At 47.4% G+C, this 23,501-nt stretch overlaps 1 protein-coding gene across 7 annotated transcripts; it reads right to left on the bottom strand.

The window, feature by feature from the left end:
• Positions 1–1,522: 1,522 nt before the first annotated feature.
• On the bottom strand, positions 1,523–21,688 carry SPRY1 (sprouty RTK signaling antagonist 1). Of its 7 annotated transcripts, XM_063157081.1 has the most exons (3): positions 21,562–21,680; positions 14,561–15,442; positions 1,523–7,724 (listed from the first exon to the last, which is right to left on the bottom strand). In XM_063157081.1, exon 3 carries the CDS (start codon positions 7,667–7,669, stop codon positions 6,707–6,709), a length of 963 nt encoding a protein of 320 aa, XP_063013151.1. In that variant the 5' UTR covers positions 7,670–7,724; positions 14,561–15,442; positions 21,562–21,680; the 3' UTR covers positions 1,523–6,706. The 7 variants fall into 7 exon arrangements, with proteins under 7 accessions (XP_063013151.1, XP_063013154.1, XP_063013148.1 ...); XM_063157084.1 differs by lacking the exon at positions 14,561–15,442 and having other exon boundaries at positions 21,562–21,688; XM_063157078.1 differs by lacking the exons at positions 14,561–15,442; positions 21,562–21,680 and adding an exon at positions 11,593–11,681.
• Between the last annotated feature and the right edge of the window lie 1,813 nt (positions 21,689–23,501).

The raw sequence follows: 23,501 nt of genomic DNA, 5'->3' as shown, positions 1-23,501 counted from the left end.
GAAAGTGGGGATACAAGAGCACAGGCCCTAGAACTCCAGGTTTGAGAGCCCATACAAAAATCTCTGTGGAGACTCCAGAATGGCACCTTCTATCTCTACCACTTGCTCCAGAGAGACCTTTGGCTATTTAACACAGCAGAACTGGTGCATTTTCAACTCTATCAATATTTCCTCACACACTCTTGGCAGATCAGTAAATTCGAGCCCAGGTACAGCCAAAGTTTGGCAAAGTTCATACCTGGAGCTGAATTTCAGAACAAAAATTCATGACATCCAACTATCCTGTATTTCCCACTCTGACTAACCAGTTTTATCCTCACCTTGAATTGGATGAGATACAGGACATGTAAAAGTGTATGAAATCAAAAAGTTTCTCAGTGACAGCACAGGGGCTCCTGTAGCCATAGCACATTCCATCCAGAAGAACTTTGCATGCCATGTAGAAAAATGAACAAGTGGACAATTATTCCCTAAAAACTCAGGTAAATGAGACTGGATTTAGATAAGACTTGGGTATAAAAAGAAGGTACTGTGCAATCTCCAAATATCCAGGTTAGAGGAAAGCTCCAGCACTTCCCCCTTCCTTTCAGGCAATAGTTTATTCATTTTCATCTGGAAGTGTGCTACTCATGAAGTGTACAAGTCCAAAAACAACTGATCAGACATCACAGAAGAAATGAGAGAATGTTCTTTGGAGAGAACATTCATCAGGCCAGGTAAATTATCCCTTCCTCCTGACTGGAGTGTGGAAGAGGAATCTTCCTGCAAGAACTCTCAGGTGGTTTGGAAATTGAAGCTTGTGCCAGAAAACAGGAGGTTTCATTTAAAATAGTCATTAAGAAGTTAATCAGTTATGTAATTTCAGCCTATTTAGGGAGCTCCAGCTACTTCTCACAGTCACTGTATCCCACAAACTAAGAACATCTAACATTTATGAGCACTGGGCATTCCTAAGGCAGTGCAGGCACTGTGGCCCGGCCAGCTCATTCACTGGTGTAAATCCATCAGCTCCATTGAGAAGAAATATTCCCTGGAATAAACCCGCTCATACTCTGGCAGCGACCCTGCGGGGTCAGGCAGGATGTCCCATTGTGCTCCTTCTTGCACAAACACAATGGGGTTCAGCCCCTGGGGGCAGAGCCTCTGTCAGGCTGTTTGTGCCTCCTGACATCGTGTTCTGCAGGATGTTTGTTTTCAGGTCGGGGCACCCAACCAACGTGGAGACAAAAGTTCACAAAATAGGGCGTGCTTACAAGGCCAGAGCCATGGCTATCAGGCACACCTTTCTCCAAGGACTGACCAAATGGATGTTTCTCTGCTCCTAATTAAAGAGCTACCACACTAACAAGCTAATTTTGGAATATGTACTTGTTCTAGAAGCACACTGTTTCTCTTATAATACTGTCCCATGAATCTACCAGGAATATTGAAAAATCCAGGTGAATTTCTGGCTCTTTTTTGGTTACTCAGTAAGACTAGTGTCTCACCCATACACACTTCAACTAAAAAGCCAAGCCATGTGTGGTTTGCAGGAAGACTTTCCCAAATTTGTATTTATTGGTAAGTAAATGAGGCAGTATCTCAAGACAGCTTCACCAGGAGGAGCAGGACTGGCAGCTCCTGGGAAAACCAACTGCGCTGCACCCCTTTATCACAAATATAAACCAAGCTGTAAATATCACTCTGGAGGTCACAAGGTTTTTGAGCAGATCCTTACCACAGGCTCCTCATGGCTGGAAGTCACGCCAGGGGAAGAAGCCATGCCTTGGCTCCTCCCACCAACCACAGGAAGGTGAAAGACAACCCCAGGGAAGAACTACAAATGATAAGAGCTGCCCCAAAAGCAAACTGCCCTGCAAATGAAGGGTCATCGGAACAAGACCTGTGCAGCCCCATGTGCTGTGTAAGGCTGCTAAATCCAGCTTTGTGACAGCAGAACAGAATTTTATTCCAGGGTTTTTTTTAAGCACCACTATGACTGACACAAATGCTCCAGCTGGAAGAAGGCCAACAATTAATCAGGATTCCTTAGAATTTGGAGGCAATTTTAGCAGAACAAGAAATGCAGAAGTATCAGTGAGTCCTGAACATTCCTCCAGGACAAAAATCTATTACTTCATATAAGTCCATTAAAACACTTCATCTAGCCCCTTTAATCCCTCTTAACAGATTTGCTTTATCACAGACAGAGGAGCTAATCCTCTCCCACCTGTCTTTATGATATGGAGCCATAAATAAGTACTTTTCATTTGCTAGGCATTATTCCCCCTTGGATAGTGCCCTCGCCCACCCCAGCATTGGTGTACTGGAGCTATCTTTATAGAAACATCCCAACTCTGAGGGCAAATTCCCACCCCAGCCATGGATTCCTCCAGCATGGAACATGGAAACTTTATCTACCCATTGTTTTTATTGCTAAAGTACTGTTTCCTAAACTCATCTCTCTTATCATGAGTTTTGAGACACTAAGCAAAGCAAGAATTCCAGCTTGCTGGACTTTCCTTTTTCCTTCAGCCCAGACCTTACATGTCCAAGGAGGCCTTTGCTGTTGGAAGCAGATGGCAGCCTCAGCCAAATCCATCACCCATGCAATTAGGTCAGTAGGTCAGCTGAACTTACTGCCTAATTACACCACCATTTTACACAGAGTTCTCTTGGCTTCTCAAAACAGGATCTCAGAAATATCAGGAAAAAAAAAGTAATTGTTATGAGCTACACTGCAATAGGCTCTGACAGTCTGGTGCTCTGCAAACATGGAGGAGTCACCTCAAACAGGCTGCTGATAAATGTGGAGTTGAAGGACTGAAATGTGCACTTCAGTGCCCTAATTGCTGGAAACCGCCTCAGCAACCCCCCTTCCAACAGGACACAGCATCCTTGGATGGCCATTCCACTGTGGAAAGTGGAACAGACACAGTGGCTGACCACTTGGGGCATATTTAAAGTAACCTGTGCTTCTTCAGGCTGTGGAGGCTTCACAGCTTCACTTCCTCCAGCCACCAGCTTGCTCCCTTCTCTTTCAGCTGGAAAGACATTCATGTGCTCTCACCCAACCCTGCATGGCTCTACACCACAAAACTGCCTGAAGGAATCCCCAGTCACCTCCATGGCACAGTGGCAATGATCTTACATTCCAGAGTAGGCAGGAGCAAGCTCAGATATATTTGTGTCACAGCTGAGACAGCCACACACACGGAGTATCACCACACACTTTCAGAAGGCTTTAAGCATTCACCCATACACAGTAACACCTTACCTCATCAGAAGGCCTCTGGTGTCTGCCCATACACAGTAAGACCCTGTCTCTTCAGAAGGCTGCAAGTATCTGCCCTTCTTGTCCCTCAGCCCAGCCTTTTATCCCCTCCTGTTGATGCCCTGCACCTGTGTGCCCTCTGCTCCCTTGGTGGTTGGGCAGTGCCCCTGGGCTCTCGTTACCTTCAATAGCATTCACCTGTTCTGCACGGCTGTAGCCAATTAGGGATGAGGCTCAGCTGCAGCCCCACTCCCAGTTACCACAAACTGTGTGCCCACATATTTATATGTTAAATACAAAGCATACAGCATCTAACCCAAGAGAAATACACATTATTCTCATTTTTCTAACACTGTCTGCTCTACCTGGCAATGAGTAAGCCATGTAAGACCTGCAAGGAACTGTTTTCTTCTCTTTGCTGTGTAGGTCCCAGTAATTTTTTCTCCAGAGGCACTGCAACCTCAAGTTATTCCCAAAATCTGGTTAGTAAAGGCAGCATTAGCATGACTAACTAGAGCATAGCTGTTGTCTTAAAAAAGAGATCAGAAACAGTGTCACAACCTAGCTCCTGATGGAAGACAAACATTAAAGGATGGAGAACATGTGCATCCTTTGGGATTTCTTCTCTTCTGCTAGGAACCAACCCAAGCCCCCAGATAAATCAGTCACCTGGCTGAAAAAAGAGACAGAGGTACAGAGGGTAATGTTTTCCTTGAGGAGGCGGGAGCAGCACCCTTGGAGCACACAGGGGTGCTGGGGAGCTGGCTGTGGTGCAGCAGAGGAGGCAGCTGGCTCCGTGTTCCCGGGTGCCAGCACACAGTTACCAGTGGGCGTCTCTGGCCAGCGCTGCACAAGGCCCCCATTGTGTCCGTGGGCCGTCTGCAGCTGTCGCTCCTCGAGACGCGCGGGGACAGCGAAGGAGAGCGAGTCCCTGCTCCTCAGGAACATTCCTGCCTTTGCTTCCTCCCGGGAAATCTTGGAAAGCAGAATCCACGTGCATCCAGTGCTGCCCCCCCAGGCTGTCACTTCTGTCACACAGAGGAGCAGCAACCACCGGCACCTTGCAAAGCATTGCTGGGTGTACTCAGATGATGATGTCTCTCTGTACCTCTCAGGGGTCATCTGTGCTGCTTAATAAAAAATCAGCTTCTCAGTCAGCTCTGTTCCATGACACTGCATCAGCTGGGATGGAATTAACTACAAAAAGCCGAGCTTATTCAAATCATCACCGTGCTGGGAGTCAGAGCAGCTTGAATATGGTAATGCAAAGCAGCAGGACTTCAAAAAAGAGCAAGATATGACACATTTGTCAAGTCACTGCTCTGTTCTGAAGTGGAGTTTCTCTAGAACCACTTACTCTGAACGCCATGTGAAATTGCATCCATTTAAAACTTTTAAAGTTCAGGAGAATAGTGATGTAGCCTTGACCCACATGAGGAAAAGAATGAGGTCTCCCCATTCACTGTTAATGAAAAGCTTTTTCTGTTGAATGTGTGTTAAATGGCCACAAGTAGCTGTGACACTTAGGTCAACCTTAAGAGCCTTTAATTTAAAGACAGAAGACTCAGTTGACATTGGAAAACTATGGGAAAAGAACCAAATAAGTCATAGACATAGGCCCAAACACATACATTCCCAGATTTCAAAGCTACCAAACTACAGCAACACAATCACTATTTTTCATCCTGGCTCCAAGCTTTTTATTTAGAATTGAGGTGGGGAGATTAATTTCTTACGCTGTTGCACAATTTAACCAGCCAGGAAGTTCTATATAGGAAAATTCAAAATGGCTTTGCATGTTAATGTGGTATTCCTTAAAAAAAAAAAAAAAAAACAAAAAAACAACAAAACAAAACAAACACCAAAAAAGAAACCAACTTGGAAGTTGTGGTTTCCTCCTCCACAAATGTATTTCCAAATGCTTTGGTAAATAAATAGAGCCTCTATTTCTTGGCACTGTTAAGCACAACACAGATTCAATTGTATTAAACATCCCTTATTTGATACATGGTTGGCTTAAACTTAAAATTAAGTAAACTAAACTAGAGCACAGACTAGTGGCTTTGAAGTATCAATAGGAGGTTATTTGTCACCTGACAGACCTGAAGGAGGAGGAAGAGCCCAGCAATACACACAGGTAGCTCACAACCTATCATTGTAACAAAAGAACTCCAGAGGCATTTTCATTAATTAATATATTTTCTGCATTATAGTTAACATATGTACTTTCTTCGTGTCATCCTTATTTCGTTAAGTATTGATATTTTGTTATATTCAGACATGAGTACATTTTTGAAGTCTTTTGCAATAAATATCATAAAATAATAGAGATTCACATAATAAATATTCTTTACAATAAAAAAAGTTTTAACAGACTTTTGTCTTAAAAATAGTTGGGATTCAACTTTGTGTTTTATACATAAAATATACAAAAAAGGACCACAATTCGTGGCTAAGGCAATAAAACAGGGACAGAATAAAATTATAAAGTACAGAGCAGAGCTAAACCCACTAAGCCAAAGGATCACAAGAGACTTGAAGGATTCAAGAACATTTAGGTGACTCAATGACACCTGAAGGCTGTTTGGATATATGAACACCACCAACTTTAATATCAACTGATACTGACAGACTATAAAAACTGGATTAGGAGGGTGGAGTAAGCAATATCCTTCAAAGACTGGACAGCAGAAGAAACAAATGAGTATGTTGCAGCCACAATGTCTCCAATGTGAAGATCTACATAGTGTAGCAAAAACTGAAGTTACACTGAAAATGTAAAAAAAAAAAAAAAAGAAAAAAAAAGGCTGGACAATTCTCAGGTCTGAGAATGTTCCAAAAGTTAAGAGAAAAAGAGAGAGGGGATAAAAAAAAGATGCAAAAAGAAGCAGGCTGCTTATAGAAGAGTCAGGCCTTTCATTTGGTGAAGCCTTTATTTTACATCCCTCTCCAGAAAGAACACACACAAAAAGTTATTTCACAATCCAGCTCACTCAGGAAAGTTACTCTTCCTTGGCACCCAGTAGGTTAAGGAGAAAAAAACCATAACTTGCTGAGAACAAAAAAAAAACCATCTTTGGGAAGATATTCACAGAGCAAGAAGCTTCAAGAGCCCAGTGAGCCCTCACTGTCTCTTTCAGGAGTGGTTCAGTTAAAAACTCAAAGACCCTGCCCGAAGGAGCAGCAGGTGCAGATCCCAGGTCCACACTTACCAAAGAGCAGCAGTGACTGCATGAAACGCTCCACACTCAGCCAAGTCAGCAGGAGGAGGAGAGCAAAGATGCAAGGGGAAGAGCTCATATGTCTGGAGTTGGGCAGACAGAAAGGAAAGGAAAGCAACAGTCCTCCCAAAATGGGAGAGGAGGGGGGAAGAAGAAAAGATGGGGAGAGGGAAAAAAAATCAGCTACAACCTGAAAAACTGAAGTTGGAGGAAGTAAACCTCCCTCCCAAAATCATGAGGGCTTGCCCTGACCCCGGGAGGGGCAGCTCTCCAGTTTACAATAGACCGTGTTGGAGTTCTTGCACCGGCAGCCCGGACGATTGACGCGGTCGTAGCAGCCCCGGCAGAGTTTTAGGCATCCTTTGGCCGGAGGGTAGCAGAGCAAGCAAGGCAGGAACAAGGACATGGCTCCCATGCACAGGTACCTAGAACAGCAGTGTGCCTGGGAGCAGGAGCAGGGATTATCCGCGTACGAGTCCCCTTCATCGTCGTTGGAACAGTGGTAGAAGATGCCTTTGACCAGGCACATGCAGGTGCCGTACTCCACCATGCTCTCGGCCGAGCACAGGCACTGCCGGTTGCAGGCCAGGCAGGAGGGCAGGGCCCGCGGCGCCGTGCACTCCCCGCACTTGCACTTCCCGCACCGCTCGCAGATGAACTTGTGCTGCGTCAAGTCCTCTTTCAGAGGCCCCTTCAGATCGTCCACGATCAGCGCCGCCTGCTTGGGCTGCGCCCGGATCGTCCGCTCGGGTCTGTGGCCGGAGCCCGGCCGGGAGGGCGGCGAGCGCCCCAGCAGCCCTTGCTCCGAGGAGGCGCTGCTGTTGCTGCCGGAGCTGGCCGCGCTGCCCGTGCTGGTGGAGCGGCTCAGCACGGGAGCCCTGGCGTTCTGCGGGTGGGCCGCGTGCCCCCCCTGGCCGGGCCTGTGCTCGTAGTTGTTATTCACATTTATCGGTATAATCTCGTGAGTCCTCTCGTGCTTCTCCTGCCTCGGCGCCGTCCGCGGAGCCGGCTTCTTCACCACCGACGGCCCCTCGGTGTATTCGTTGCTGCCCCTGATGGCCTTGATCTGGTCCAGTGACAAGATGGTGGCGGGCTGGCCGTCCCTGTCATAGTCCAAGCGCTGCCGGCTGTCCAGGGAGGGCTGCTGAATCACCACCAGGGAGCCGCCGCTGCCGTGCTGACTTTGGGGCTCCATCTGTAGTGATCTCTGCTGCTGGCATTCAGCGGGAACCTGGCATGCATCTGAAATCCTGAAATAAGGAAAGAGACAGAAGGTGTAAATAAACACTATGTGTGTACATATACACACTCGAGATCAAGGGCAGCGGAGGGATAAAGCACCGGATACTTTCTGAAAACAGAAATGATCTGGCAAAGCCCAAACTGCCCCAGCCACCTGGTACTGATCACTTTCAGCAGGGGATTACAGCAGTGCTGAGGATCTGGCCAAAGTCCAGCAATGGGGAGAGTCTGGGTATGGCATCATGGATCAGGAATTCAAAGGAGACCCCATGCCATTTAAAAAAAAATGTAAAAAATAAAAATCCAGTATTAACTTGTATGCCTTCTTGGCAAGCCATGGGAAGTGCCTCTCCCTTGCTACTGAACTCAGCATCTGTCTCTAGCAACAGCAATTCCGAATGCCCCTGACACTGAGCTGGAAACAGCCAAGAACACCACTACGGTCATGTTCCTGTTCCGTATGGCAGAGTGAGGAACGAGCCCAGTTCTCACTCTTCTCCCTGAATGTGCAGCATCAGAAGGCTCCACAGATTTGCTTCCTAGTGCATTTGGAAAGTCTCCCTCTTCAAGTGACGTATGTGCATTACAGAGTCCTGAACTAAGTGCTGTCAAGTGGCCAAGACATTTTCTGTGAGAAAGTAACTCAGCCTACACATCTAATATGCTCCTTTATATAATTAAAGCAAGGCTGCAAACAGCCTGTTTTCAAATATTTCCTGACCACAGGCCGGAGTGTGAAAGAAGAATGGGCTAGAAAAGGCTTAGATGAACTAGGTGTCAAACAAAAAGTACCTGAACGTTCATGAGAACGTTAAGAGCAGATAAAAACTCCTCAGCTAGAACCTCAAAACACAAACAAAGAACAAACCCATTTTCAAAAGAGAGATTAAAAGCTTCTCAAATAAACAGAACATCTGCTCGTCTATCTTTTAAATAGTGGGAAAATAGTTGAGATGTTACACGTTTCCATCCCTTTCCATCCTGCCTAGTGAGAGACTCGAAGGTTGCAACACTGAGAAAACTGCAGTGACAGTTCTGCACCTACACAAAAATGTAGCTGAGTATTTAAGCGCCACATTTATGCAGGGAACCAAGACAACAAACTGCTTTTCTTTACTGCCAGCCAGAGGAAAAGTCCCTTTTGACCCCCCCCGGGATGTGTTTACCTGAAAGCAGAGAAAGGTGAGTGCTATCACGCATTTCAAAACCTCATCCAATAATGCCACGAGAGTATCCTGTGTACCCAGACCACAGCCAGCATGGAGCTGTTCCCCAATCCAGACAGTAAAAGGCACCATGGTGTGGAAGCACAGGAAGAACAAGAGGAGGAATTGTTTCTTCTAGCAGGCAGTCACCATGGGCAGAAAGTGACAGCGTCTGCCGTGACAACATCTTTGTCCTCATCCAGTAGTCAAAGATTTCATTTTACATCTAACATCACCTGTGTGGGCTTTGTGGTCACCAGATTAAACAGAAAACCAAACACTCTCCCTTCTAATTCACAGAACAGAATCACAGGATGGCTTGGTTGGAAGGGACCTAAAAGACTCTGCGGTCCCAAAGCCCCTGCCATGGGCAGGGACACCTTCCACTAGACCAGGTGGCTCAGAGCTCCATCCGACCTGGCCTTGGACACTTCCAGGGATGGGCGCATTCACAGTTTTTACCTGGGCCAGTGCCTCGCCACTCTCCAGCAAAGAATTTCCTCCTACCCCACACAAGAAGCAGCCTTCCTCACGAGCACTGAATACAAATCCACAACAGATCAAGGGTGAATGAATGCGAAAAGGGAAAGATTTACAGCTGTACCAGCCAAGAGCTGGGCTCCCTAGGGGATGAAAAACAATATCCCAAGAAAATGCGAAAGACATCCAGTGCCATCTTTGGGGGGAAAGCGCAACATCAACGCGGCGCAGACTGACAAGCCCAGCTGCAGATCGGGGCGAGAGTTGAACCAGCCACCTCCACCCCCGCGCAGATCGCTCGTAAACTGCTTCCCCCCCGGACAATGAAATAAAAACGAGTACAACAAAATAATAAAATAACGTACGGCGCAGGCGGCGAGAGCCCTCACGGTTCTGCACCCGGGGCTGCACTCCCTCCCCGCACCTCGGGGGTGGGATCCCGCTTCCCTCCCCTTCTCCACACCCGCTCGGACACGCCGCCAGCCCTCCCGGCCCGCCCTGCTCCGCCCCGCTCCCCGCAGCCCCGGGCGGGCGGCGGCGGCGCGGCGCCCTCTGCGCCCCGAGCGGAGCGGAGCGGATCACGGCGCTGACGGAGAGGAAGGAAGAGGAGGGGAAAAGGGGAAGAAAAAAAAAGTTATGAATGAAAACATAGGCTTTTTTTTTTTCCTTCCTTTCCCTCCTTCTCTCTCTCTTCCTCAGGGGAAGGCAAATCTTAGCCCGTCCCTGCCTCGGGAGGGCAGATTACCTGGCGCTTAAAGCGGCAGCCGAGCGGCCGCTCAGCCCCGGGGTTTCCCCGCGCTGCGGCTCGGCACCCCCCCTCAGCCCCTCCAGCCCCCACCTGCGAGGAGCGTTTGGGGGTGTTTTTGACATTCTGCGCGTTCGCAGACGGCCACGGTCCCTAGCAAGCCTTCTCGCAGCAGCACGGTGCCTCCATTCCGGGAGCGGGACGGTGGGAGGGTGGTCGGGGCCGCCCCTCACCGGGCGGGCGCCACAGCGCGCCGCGGCACCTGCTGGCTGCGGCAGCGCCGGCCCCGCTGTGAGCGCACGGCGGGTCCCAACTTACTGATGTGCAGGGAGCCGCCGGGAACGGCAAATCCAGCGGGCGGGGGGCGGCGGGGCCTCGGCTCCTCGCTCTCCCGGCCCCCGGGGCGGGGAAGGCCGGCGGGCTGCGCTCCTCGTCCCCGCACAACCCTCGCTCGCCGATCTCCAGGTCCTACTGGGCCAGCGGAGAAAAGTCCCGCTCTCCTGCCCACCGCAGCTCCCCTCTCCCGGGGCTCAGCATGCAGCGGCCCCGGCCGCCCGTGGAAGCGGCGCTCTCCTTCGGCCGCAGCTCTCTCGGTCCGGAGGCGACGGGGAGCAAATCCAGCCCTTCCTGCAAAGCGGAGTGTGTGGAACGAGCCTCAGGCGGCTGCAGGCTGCGGCAGGCAGCGGGGCTTGTTGCGATGCAGGTCTCCGGGAAGAGGCGGCGGGTGCGCGGCTCCCGCTCCGGCTGTTTGTTATTTCCCTTTGCGATCGCAGAGTGCAGCGCTGCGGTCCCGCTCCGGCGCTCGGCTTCACCGCATGGTCCTTGCCGCAAGTCCCGTCTGGCAAAGTGCAACCACAACCTCTGGTGCGAAAGACTGGGTTGGGTTTTTTCTTTTTCGTTTTGATTTTTAATTTTCTTTTTAAAGCGATCAAGAAGCAGCTCTGGCTTTCCAGGCAGACCTCAGCGAACTGCGAACGAAGCCAGAGGCAGCGCAATGCAATGGCCCTGCGAGCTCCTCGCACACAGCCATGTGCTGGCTGTCGCTGCCTGGGGCCGAGTGACAGGCTCGGGGCAGGGGCAGGACGCGGCGGGGAGAGGCGACCCCGCACGCCGCAGTCTGGCACCGAGGTCTCCGCAGGCTCGAGAGGGTCGCGCAAAGCTCCGAGGCGCCGGAGACCCCGCGCCGGGCGGGACGGGCGAGTACCGAGCCGGAGCTTCTCTGCGAGCAGCGAATCGCGCCCAGCTCAGCGCTGCCGGCCCGGGGAGCCGAGCCCCCCGCTCTCCCGCCCGGTGCCCCGCGGAGCAGCGAGCGCCGGCTCGCCCGCACCTCCCGCACGCCTCGCAGCGCGGCCGCCCCCAGCGCGGCGCGGGGAGCCCCGGCCGCCCGCCCGCACCTGACCCGGCGGGAGGTGGGTGCGCGGCGAGGCGAGCGCCGCCCGGGCTTACCTAGGGCCGGGGTGAGCGCCCGCCTCCCGCGGCACATTGGCGGCTAGGATCCAGCCCGGGCAGTGCCGGCAGCCGCTCCGCGCTGCCCCGCCGCCGTTCCGGAGTGACTCGGGCCGCGCCTCGCCGCCTTTCAGCGCGCAGCCCCCGCCCGCCGCCGGCCGCGCCCCCCTGATGTCAGTGTGCCTCCGAAATCCCGGCGTGGATTCCCCGCCCTCCCGCCGGGAGCCGCTCCCGCGCGGGCACGGCCGCTACCGCGGGCCGCCGGGGAAGGAAGGAGGGCGGGAGGGAATGAAGGAGGGAAGGAGGGAGGACCTGCCCCTCTGCGGCCCCGGGCCCGAGCTGTCCCGCAGCTGCGGCTCCTCCCGGCCCCGAGGCCCCGCCGGCAGAGGGAGCGCCCCGGGGGCTCGGCCGGGCGCAGCTCGGAGCTGCCCGGTCCGCACACGCTGCCCCCGCCTGCGCTCATGGGGCTGCCGCGGCCCCGCCGGGCACTGGGCTCTGCTCAAGGGCTGAAGTTCTGCCACGCTCCTCTGACAGCGTTACAGAGAGATTCCTGACTGTGTTTTACCGTCAGCGCCCTTCAAGCCAGGTGGAACAGCCCTTCGTTTATATTCACAAGATATTTTCTGCTTCTTTCTGACTATTGCAGAGGCAGCTGAGGACCCGAGAAGAGCATTCCCTCTTGTCATCCTGCCAGGAGATAGGAAGAGGCTCTTGCCGTCGTTCCTAAAGCTTACCACTGCATCTCTGCCATGGTGCCAAAGAGATACAGGGATGCTTTCCAAGCCAGTAGCTTTATGGCTAGATATTACCTTTGGCATATGATTTTTGGGGGTTCGGTTTGGTTTTTCTCATTGAATGGAGTATTTAAACAGGCCACCTAAAGAACGTGGGAAAATAATGTAAAGCACATCCAAATTCTGAGAATTATTTCATAACAACATGTAAAGTATTGGAATAGTTGAGGCTTCCAGTACTTTGCTAAACACCACTCAGCCTTAAGTTTATCTGAAACACACTAGCAATCTCTTTCAGAAAAAAAACATTCTCCCACCTTTTGCCCCAAAGAAAAGAAGTATGTGCTAAGGATATGTGGAGCTGCTTAGCAGGAGCATACATCCAAAGGCAAACAATCCCTACAAACAGGATTGTACCACAAAGGGGGCACTCGGTGACAGTCTGTGCACCCAGCTCACACTCGTGGATGTAGCACAGTTGTTTTCCATTAAACTTTAGTAAGTTTGGAAAGAAATCACCCGAACCACATTTTTAAAATTTCCACCATTATGCACAACCCTTACCTGAATCACCTATCTCTCTATGAAATAAAATTTGCATGCATTAGAGGTTCTATACTGAATACTAGAATATAGTACTAGTGACAGTATGACTCCTAATACTTCTGAGTTTGTAATTAACAGATTGCTGATACAGACAAACCATAAATACCATTCTCCAGTGAGAGAGGCTCAAAGGACAAACAATGGCATAAAAATCCTTGGTGTGGAATGAAAGTACACCAAATCAGTATTAATATTGCTGTGGGATTTAGAAAGCGTGGTTGTTCACCAAAAGCATTCTCAGGCACACCTTGAGCACAAAGTACAAAATCATTTTCAGTGAAATCCATCTGAAAACTTTGGAACCTATAAGAGTTACAAAAACCTATGAAGGGAAAAAAAATCCAACTGAAGAACCAAAATGACTACGAAAATTTAGAAAAAAACACTACTCCTGCAGAGTAGTCTTAGTGGTGTGAGTTCATCTTGGAGCCTTTGGAAGTAGCAGGGCTCTGTTCTCACAAAAGTTCATATACATTTTTCCTAGGATACAACCCTAAAAACAACTCAACACCTCTCCTTTCACATCTCTAAGCCAGGACCACCTTAAAAAAATCCATGCCAAGTGTGAGAGCTTGATTTTAGAAACATAATACCAGGCTTAAATGGGTCAGTCAAATAACCAAGAGTACTGGCAGGTGTTCACTATCACCTGGCACCTGAATTAATACTTCACAGAAAAAAGGAAAAACCCTCCAGAGATATCCAAAGGCTCTCCACAGGATCAAGCAAAGATTCCTGCACCTCACAGAAGTCCATCTCACTAGATTAATCCTGAAAATTATAGCAATGAGAAGTTCTGATTAGAAAAAGGAGAGCTACATTCTGGAGAATGAACTGGCACCTATGGCTACATCCTGGCATGGCCTTAATTTAAGGATTGATGCTCAGGCAGGAATCTGATGCAACCAAGTTATTTTCTATCTCCAAACCATCATCTACAGGTGGCTCAGCTGACCCCAAGTCAATAGAGACCAGCCCTGTGTGCCTGAAGTAAATCCTTCAGAAAAACCTGTCTGGAATGGGGTTCAAGAGACTGAATGATGGCCCAGAGCAGTTGTCCAACCCCTGTTTCCACTTTCACTTTGAGGATCAGGTACTGGAGATAATCCCCACCTTCTGCAGTCACATGCTACTTCTCCCTCATGGCAGCCCGAGTGCCAGAAGGGGCACTGGACAGATCAAAACCACAATCCTTGCTTAGCTTTTTGTTTGGTTTTCTTCCTAATCCACACCTAGAAGCAACTTTTATCTCTAAGTGACTTGAGTAACCTTTGTAAAGATGCACTGGATAAACTGTGATCCTCCCACCATCAGTAACAACTATTTCCATGGATCCCACCTGGAAATATTATTCTTTTGCTCCCTAAGCAGCCTCACTTAGCCTTGCTAAGGCACAAATCCCAGAAGGAAGGAAGACACACACTCAGCCCCAGTCACAAAGCCAACATGGCTTTGAGGAGACTCAGCAGGGGAAGTGCTTCCCCTTATGCATGTTACTTGTCACTTCATAACCAATCTTCACAGCTGCAACAACATTTCTAAGATTACAGAGGAATTCAAAGGCAAAACAACCCCCTCCATTAGCATTTATAACAAAATTATGAACCAAATTGTTGTGCCAGTCTTACCTGTAGCATGTGTAGGTCAGTTACTTCCCTCACCAGTGATGATCTTGCAGAGATGGCATCAGGAGAACCAACTGGAACCTGCAGCTCCCCAAAGCTTTGTGTGTCAGCAACTTTGAGTTTGGGTCAGGTGGAACTTTGTAGTTGTCAGTGCTTGAACAGTCTCAGAAACTCTGAATGCTTGTTGGGACAAGAGCAGCATAACTAATTTTTTAACACACCACTAGGCCTATATATATACTGCAAGGCAAGAGGAAATGGCCTCAAGTTGCACCAGTGGAGATTTAGATTGGGGAGCAGGAAAAAACTCTTCACTGAAGGCACTGGAACAGGCTGCTCAGGGAGCTGGCTGAGTCACCAGCCCTGGAATGATTTAAAAGTTGTGTAGATGTGGCACTTCGGGACTGGTTTACTGGTGACACTGGCTTGATGGCTGGACTCAATAACCTTAAAGATTTTTTTCCAACCTAAATGATTTCATGATTTAAAAACTCTCCAACAAACCAACAACAGGCTATGGAACACTGCTGTAATAACAAGTGCTGTGGGCAGTTTCTCAGCAGCTCTCATGAAATCTTGCTGGCCCTGGCTTAAGCTGGTGCATGAGATAAACAGAGCTGCTCCCAGGAGCCAAACACCACGAGTGCTGTGGTGAAGGCATACCCTGACACGCACAGTGAATCACTTCAGCGTAAGGAAGAGAAAGCGAAGGCTGATGTGGCAGCGTTTCCCATCACACTTTCTAGCAGACAGGTTGACCTTTATCTGAGATCAAAGGCACGGGTGGCTGGGGATTTCTTTAGCTCCTGTGCAGGGGCTGTTCTCAAAGCTCTCTAAAGATGCACAGCCCCTGTGCGCCGCTGCCTCTTGCCGTCACTGCTGGGGCTGGGGAAAGGCACACAGGAAATCCTCAGTTACAAATAGAACCTGTAGTTTTCACTTCAGGAGATAACATCAGTTTTTCTTAGAGGCAGAGGAGACAGTAAAAGGCAGCAGCCAGGCAAACCTCCAAGAACAAAGGGACGAACTTCGATGTGAACCTGCCTCATGAACATTTGAATGTGGAATCAAAGCACCAGGGAAATGCTGCAGAGAGAGGGGTTTAGTCTGTGCCCAAATTAAACGGGAGGAAAATGCCAAAGTCTGTAAAATAGGCTGAGAGTCTGAGAATACACTTGCCCTTCCCCATCTCCTGCACTGTATCAAAGAAACCAGTAATTTTCCTTGGGTAACCACAGGCAAAACTTCACTCTCCTAAGGGTAGGCCACAGCAAGTCTCTTCATTTTCCACCACTCCTTTGACATACAGGCAACTTGGTACCTCTGCACCTCTCCTTCAGGTACCCATAGTTACTGTTTCCTGATCAAGTGTAATCTTCCTCGGAGAACTGCCTCTCTAGCCTTCATGTGTAGCTGCTACACGGGTTGCCTGCATGTGCACAAGATATTCTAAGCTACTGACCATATCTTCCTTACTTTGTATTAATTGTTAACTATTTTAGCTAATATGACTCCATCTTCATCTGTATAAACAGTTTTGTGAAAAAGTAAAATTGTCATTATTACTGAATACCAATAATAACTTACTCTCATCTACCATAAATTATCTACAAGTCCTTATCTCCTGTCCCAGCACTGAGCAAATTGCCTTTTCCGTTGCACTGGGACACAATTCCTTGCACAGACACAAACCTTTCCCATTTCTGCTGGAGAAGTGGCCTCTCCCCAGGAGTGGACTGCTTTACTGGGGGAAGAGGAGAAGCTCTCTGCTAATTTAAATACATGGCTCTGTGCATGTTTTTATAGTCTCAGCACTTGTGGCGACTGGGGTGTTAGCACAGCTCCAGGAATGCCTCCTGTTTATCAGGTTGTGCAATCCGTCACTGTCAGCTGAAGGAGGTCTCGGGAGCAGCGTTTCTAATTTGATTTGAAAATATACATGGAAACCTGAGCCTGCTTTTAGCAAGAATGATGGGGTTGGCCTAATGAACACAATCTCTCTTGTCGCTCTCGAGAACAGTGTGTCAACAACCAAAGTTTAGGTTCCCTCTGTGGCTGCAGCAGCTTCTGTGGGGAAGCAGTAGCCTCACGTCTGTGTCATGTTCTTGGTTCTGCTTTACCACTAAAAGGCATTTCAGAGAGATTTTAACAGGCAAATGCAAACAGCAAGGAAGTTCTTCCATAGATCCCTTGAAGGGAAGTTTGCAACTGGCAATTTTTTTCATGGCAACTTCTTCCTCTGAGCCTTCATACACTTGTGCGGTACCAAATGGTGCTAAAGAAAATGTGCTTCTAGAGAGCCACTTCTCAGATAGCTCAGAAGCTGTCACTGCTTTCTCACCAGAAACCGGCTACAAGAAAAGGAACATGTCACAGGATTCACATAGGATTCTGGCCACAGCATCATTCACTTGAATATTTACAGATTTTAACTTCTCAGGGAAAAAAACCAAATAAACAGCCCCCCCACCCTTCTTTTACTCTTCTATTGCTGAAATCTCTTGCCACAAATCTACAAGACTACAGTGATGTCACTTTCCCACATCCCAACGAGAGAGTGATAAAATATAATTTGCTATTAACCTCTATTTTTTCATCCTTTTCCCATTTTCTGGGTCTTACTTCTCTGACAGATTCTGCATTTGGCAATTCAAGTATAAAGTGCCGAGACACCCCCTCCATGTTTGATGGGGTTTGTTGTACTCTAGAAGAGCTTGCCTGTCACATCTTGGAATTTTGCTCCGTAGTAACAACGACCTGCCAAAGAATATTCAGTGTCAAGGGCCAGATTCTGTTCCTGGGAAATCAAAGTTAACCTTGGTTCCCTTTGAGATTGAGGAAGTCAGGAAACTTTGGTATTTTGGAGACAGTGTAAAAAATAATATCCATCAAGAGCCTATGGGTTGAAAAGGTCAGATTTCTCCCACCAAAAAGGGCTGGGAAAACCCTTGACAGTGAAGAACAGAAAACACACATGCCCCTGCACATACTGTCACATTGCTGATGAAAACCCCCTCATTTCCATTGGGTGGGAGACAGGTTGCTCTAGTTCCACACAAGCCATGGAGAAAGCTTGCACTGCCTCTCCTGCTGGCTCCCACCCAGGAGGACATGTACAGGCACACACTTAACACAGGGAGGTTGTGACACCAGAAACTCTGTGTTTGTGTGTGTTGGGGGGGGGTGGTCCCTCTTTTAGATTCCCTCCATAATTCTCTACTTTGAAACCACTCCTGTGATTCTTGTTTCTTTCCCTGATCAATTAAACACGCTGTCTTTGAGAAGCCAGAGAATTTCCATCTGCCAAGACCACATCTATTACTGACACATACCCTGTTTAAACCACCTCAAAGCCTAGCCAGGATCTGTCTCTATTGTCTCCCAAGTTCAGTAGTTTTGAAATTTACACAGAAAATAGAATTTCCTCCGAAATTAGCCTACCCATTAGCCTTCCAAAACACTGCAGTGATGCTGCTGCAAGGTGACATTTCTTGGAGCAGCACTGTAATACCATAGCATTCCCAAGAGACGGACTGCACTGTTGCCTACAACAATCTCTCCATAGGTTTTCAGCAGTATAATCTAACCTAAAAGAAGCATCTGAATAAAGATAAGAATGACAAGTGTGTCCAGTTGAAAAACAGAAAACACACATTTTATATTTGCTTAGAACTGTGGACATCACTGCCTGGCTGAACTCAATGTTTGAAGTAATTCCCTGATTATTAAACAAAAAAAAAATAAAAATCCCTGACAATTCCCTAGTGGGTTCTAGTATTCTCTACATGGAAGGCCAGACAGAGACCTCAGAGTATTCAAGAAAGGTCATCTTCAGCACCAGCAGGTATTGAGGTCAACTGCTCAGCTATTATTTATGTCCATACCTCTCAGAGTAGTGAAATAGCTGTCACCACCTGGCTGGATTGCAGCTCTGCAGAGGGCAGGTATCAAACCCTAAACATCAATCTGTTAGAACTTACACACCACTCTGTTCTCATAGCAAACCAACATGACTTTTCTAATTCTCCTCCAAATGCCCCACTTACAAAAAATTTAAACTTTTATGCACCTAAGATCAGTATTCAATATATTTTACCATATTCTTTGAGTCTTTGCTGCAGGTCTTGTACAGGGGAGAAAACAAACAAACCAACACCACACCTTGCTTTTACTCTTTTATGGTTGAAAAGACATGGAAAAGATCTCTCACCACAAAGCTACAAGAGCACAGCAGCTCAGCAGTAGCACTACTCGAATTTCATCACACACCAACAGTGTGAAACATGGGAGGAAAATGGAAAACAACATTTTTGGAGCTGGACTGATGTCAAGAATTACCTTTCAAAACCATGTGCTGGTTTTTTTAAAACTTGCCACATGAAAAAGCAACAACTTTGAGTCAATTACAAACACTCCTGTAGGTTCATTAGCTTCTGCAGACTTAAATTTTCCAGGGTGCCAATTGCTATAAAGTAAAAGTGCTCAGCACTTCTTAGGAAGACACAGAAAGAATAATTTGCTCAAGAGTTCTTTCTAAGGCAGGAAGGGACAATTCCTACTGTCAGACCTTTGTGGGAAAAGAAAAAAGGGGTTGAAAGGAGGCATCATGTCAGGAAAACCAAGCTGAGATGCTGAGAACGTCCAAGGCATGCATTTTCTAAATCACATCCCTCTTTCCATATGCTGTTAGGTACTAGCATACCCATATATATCCTAGTTTGTGTTTATAAAGACTCAAAGTTAATGTGAGAGATGCAGTAAATGTGGAATCATTCCCTGTCTGCTCCTTGAGGAACAGCTAAACCAGCCCTACTGTTCCTGTTAAAGATAGCTTAGACAGCAGTTGGTCCATCAGCTCTGTTTTAAACTTAGGTTTCAGACTAAAATTTAAAAAGCCTGAAAAAATATTTTCTCAGTGTATTTCATGACAGGATAGCTCAGCCAAAGCCCATGAATGTAACTGCATTACTTGTTTGTTTGAGGAAACTTGCCATGTTCCAAATCACCTCCACATCATCAATATTTTCAGTGCCAGCAGCTGCTCTGCTGAATTGTGTAGAGGAAAACAATCCTTCCTGGCAGGGAATGGGAATGAAACAGCACAACAACACCTCTGTTAAGAGAGATGACTTCCAAAAGTGTCACAAGAAGAGCTGACTAGGACAGGAGTTCCAGGGAAGGAGGAAGGTGGAAAGGACAGAAGCTGACAAGAGCTCAGCAGTAGATCGATACAGTCGGGCTGATGTTTTGTCAGCAGAGTGTAAAAAGCTTCTTTCACATTTCACAAGGGGATTTATCATTACGATTCCTCTGTTTTCAGCAGCTTTCCCCCTGTATCCAAACACCCTGCCTGAATGCACTTTGTTCCAAGTTACTCTGCTGGGAGGTAAGTGAACACCATCTATGCTGAGACAGGCAGTGCCCGAGCTCCTGGAGAACAAACAGCCCTGTGGCATAGCCCCTATCTTACTCTATCCATTACTTATTAGCAGTGATTTAATTAAATGCTGCATCTGTAAGCAACTAAGAGAGGCTGACAGCACCTGTGCTGGGGGGGGTGGCTTGTTGGGAAGGCCCAGGAAGGAGCAAACCCCCCTGTGTCCCTGCTCTTACTGCACCATTGCAGAAAGGCTTTGGCCAGGCTACATTCTGTTCTTACTTTGTGTTTCTCTGTTTCCCCACCCAACTTCACACAAATTCTTACAAAGGTTATGTACAGACTTGTACAGAATGGAGACTGACACTGGCTCTTGGAGGGTTTCCCAGAGCAAGTTTAACAGAGATTATATAATACATTACATCTGTGTTGGTTGGTTGGGGTTTTTTTATTTTTAATATAGATGTTATTACACTACCAGTTTGTCCTTCCTAGCTTAACCCTCCAACCACCCTTTCAAAACAGTTCATTATGATCTGCAGAGATTAAAAACCTGAGGTTATGATGTGAGTTTCGTTTCCAGCCCTCACTTAGGACAAGTGTGTTACAACTGGAGGGGCTCAGCAAGTCACAACCACAATTATTTTCCTTCCACCCACACTCTACTATCAAAGTCATTGCAGGTAGGGGTCCCTTAATTGATGAAACAGTGGAATTTTAGAGCTAACACACAACTTTACTTCTATATCCTATTTTTAAATCAGAAGTCTCAAAGTAGTCTGCACAGCTTGGGCTCAACTTCTGTAGCTGTGACCCTTCCTCCCAAGACAATTCAGCAGGATAAATCCAGCTTAAAATCATAGGGCACTTATTAAGGATATTGAGTATTCTCAAAAAATCAGGCTAAGTCACATCCTAATAGAACTGACTGCAAGATATGAAGCCCACCTTTGTGCAAAGCTGTTTCAAGATGCTCTTCCTGTTATTGCTGCTGTGGGTTTTCCTTCTTCTCCATCTCATTGTTTTTCTTGTGGAGTTTAGAAATCCCCACTTCTCCTCAAATTTTTATTCCCTCAACTTTTCCTCTTCTCTTTGAAAAAAGGGGCAGAATTCCCCTCATTTCTCTTGATACCATTACTGGACCCTAAATTTCTGAAAAAAATCACAAGAGGAAGATCTGTGTCTTACTTTTTTTGGTTCTGAAGTAACCTCTGCCCCTTTCTATGCACCTCAAGTGTCTGAAAGAGTCAAGCTCCAGAAACACACCTGCTACTCCAGTGCTGATGGGGTTAATGAGATCAAAGCCAGACTCCACTTTGTGCTTAGCAGTGAGACACTTCCTACCACCGGCTAGGGTGACTGCAGCCCTCCTTCAGCTCACCTAAATCAGCATCAAAATAACACAAATCAGCCCCTACTCTGATTAGAATCAGTATTCCCACTTTCTGTCTCCTTCCAACTCCATCAACCCCCACACATTTCCACAAAAATCAGTCAGTGATGAATTCCAGGGTAACTTTTCTAATTCACATGTTTATTTTCAAGCATTTTCTCCATCCCCTCTCCCACCCTCCCCTTGCTGTCCTTAATCAGTAAGGGCTTCATGTGCTCCAAAGCCAGCTCTTACCTTCTCACCCAGCAGACAAAGTGATCCCAAAATTCAGCTCCCCCACAGCCCAGTAGGTAAAGAACAGCTCTCTCAACATCTTCTCCTAAAGTCTCCCAGCCAGGCAGTGCAGGAAGGGGCCTAACAAAGCTGTATGCAGCCAATTGTGTTATCAGGGCACTTGGCACTACCAGCTGATCCTTGATTACTATTCATCCCTCGGGAAAATAAAACACCCCTTTGTAGTAAAAGTGTAACCGGTTACTATGAGGCATTACACATTAACAAAAGCAGCTTTTTACCAAAATCCCAGATGATGAAAGCCTGGAAGTGGAATCAGACCAAGGTAACTGGTTGTTTCTGAATGTTTCAGATAGAAAGCTGACAGTTTAACCAAGATTTTCACAGTGCTAGGAAGAAAGTGGTGGGCGAGTTGTGTCACGTATTTGTACATAGAGTCGTAGTGGGCTGTGTAAAACAAATTTTAAGGATAAAATTGTAGCAACTTTTTTGTGGTGCAGCATCCTACATATGCTACTGCCTGCACTGCAGCAAGACCCTCAGTTTTCACAGGGTCTTGAATATTTTTAAGAGCTCTTTTTATCATTTTTGTGCTTTTCCTGAAATCCACACAGACACTTTTGATACGTTTTCAGATTTTCCTTTTCTTTTTTTTTTAACTGAAGAGTACAAATAATTAAAGAGCACAGCTATCTGAAAGGCAGACTTTTCACTAGGCAGAAGGCTTGGTGGAATAATCCCTACTTAGGTGGTGAGGAAGCATTCCAGAATATTAAAGGATTTGTTTGTTTGCTAATCTACTTAAGCACCCATAGGCTTTAACACCCACAACTTGTGTGCTTTAGGGATCTCTCATGTCCATGGCCACTCTCACTGCCACAGCTCTGCATTAAAGCTGCAGATTCAGACTGCAAGCTGCTCATGGGACACCTGGAAACAGCTGCATGGCTTTGGTCCACCCACCCCCAAATCCTGCTCCACATTCCTGTATTTTAGGTGCAGTAGCCATGCACAGGTCACTCTGCTTCTCACATCCTGTGCTCCTGCATCCCAGCCACCCAACTCTGGGACAGCACAGCAATCCAAGCACCAGGAGCCCCTCACAGGCCCTGCAAAGGAGGCTGTGTGAGCAAGTTTCACACCCTCAGCTTGGGGAGAACTCGCTGACAGGGAGGCAGGGTAGCTTTAAAGGCATTAAGTAGAGCAGGCTTGGTGTAAGCAGCTGCCCCTGTGTGAAATCCGAAGCTCCTGCCAGCGGTGTGGAGGAAAGACATGACCTCATTATTCCACAGCCCAGATAATCCGTTCCTGGATAAAGTGAGAGCTGACAAGTGTTTCACCTTGAATGTTATCAAAGCCCTTTCCACACTTGGCTGATGGCAGAGCCATTTTACCAAACAGGGATGTGAAAACTCCTCAGTGTTAGCAAAAGAGATTAAAAAAATCCCTGGGGTGCATGGTTAATGTCACACACACACAGGTGTGAGAGGAAGAGACCAGCAGCATTTCCATAATCATTTAGGCAAACAGAATATATTTGCACAAGTTGATAAAATATTTTTCTCCATGTATCAAGGGTTGCTGCTTTCAATTTCTTCCATCTACCTCAAGGTAAGTGTTCTCTAGGTAAGTGTTGAGGGCTTCTTCTGACATCAGCTGCCTCATCAGCACCTCCAGAAAGGTAGTTCACTTCTCAGCTGGGATAAATCACTGTCTGGATTACCTTCTTGTATCTTCCCAGTGGTTGCCAAGTGTGATTCCACCCCCGTAATCTTTTAGTCAGAGAAACCCAAGCTTTAATGTCATGGATTTTACACAGGCACACGCAGACAACACTTTTGTTGGAAGGATATCACAGAATCATTTAGGTTGGAAATGAACCATTAAGATCATCCAGTCCAACTGCTGGACCCACAATCAGTTTGAGCAATGGCTAGTTC

The sequence above is a fragment of the Melospiza melodia genome, chromosome 5 (assembly GCF_035770615.1).
Source record: "Melospiza melodia melodia isolate bMelMel2 chromosome 5, bMelMel2.pri, whole genome shotgun sequence".
Taxonomy (NCBI): Eukaryota; Metazoa; Chordata; class Aves; order Passeriformes; family Passerellidae; genus Melospiza; species Melospiza melodia.
The sequence above is the reverse complement of the archived record's forward strand: the minus strand, read 5'-3'. Positions and strand labels throughout refer to the sequence as shown.

Coding starts and splice junctions, on each gene's coding strand:
- SPRY1 (XM_063157077.1), bottom strand. CDS start 8,089: ATGCTGAGTTCAGTAGCAAGGGAGAGGCACTTCCCATGGCTTGCCAAG. Junction 7,725..8,030: donor CTTGCCAAGAAGGCATACAA/GTTAATACTGGA, acceptor TCCTTATTTCAG/GATTTCAGATGCATGCCAGG.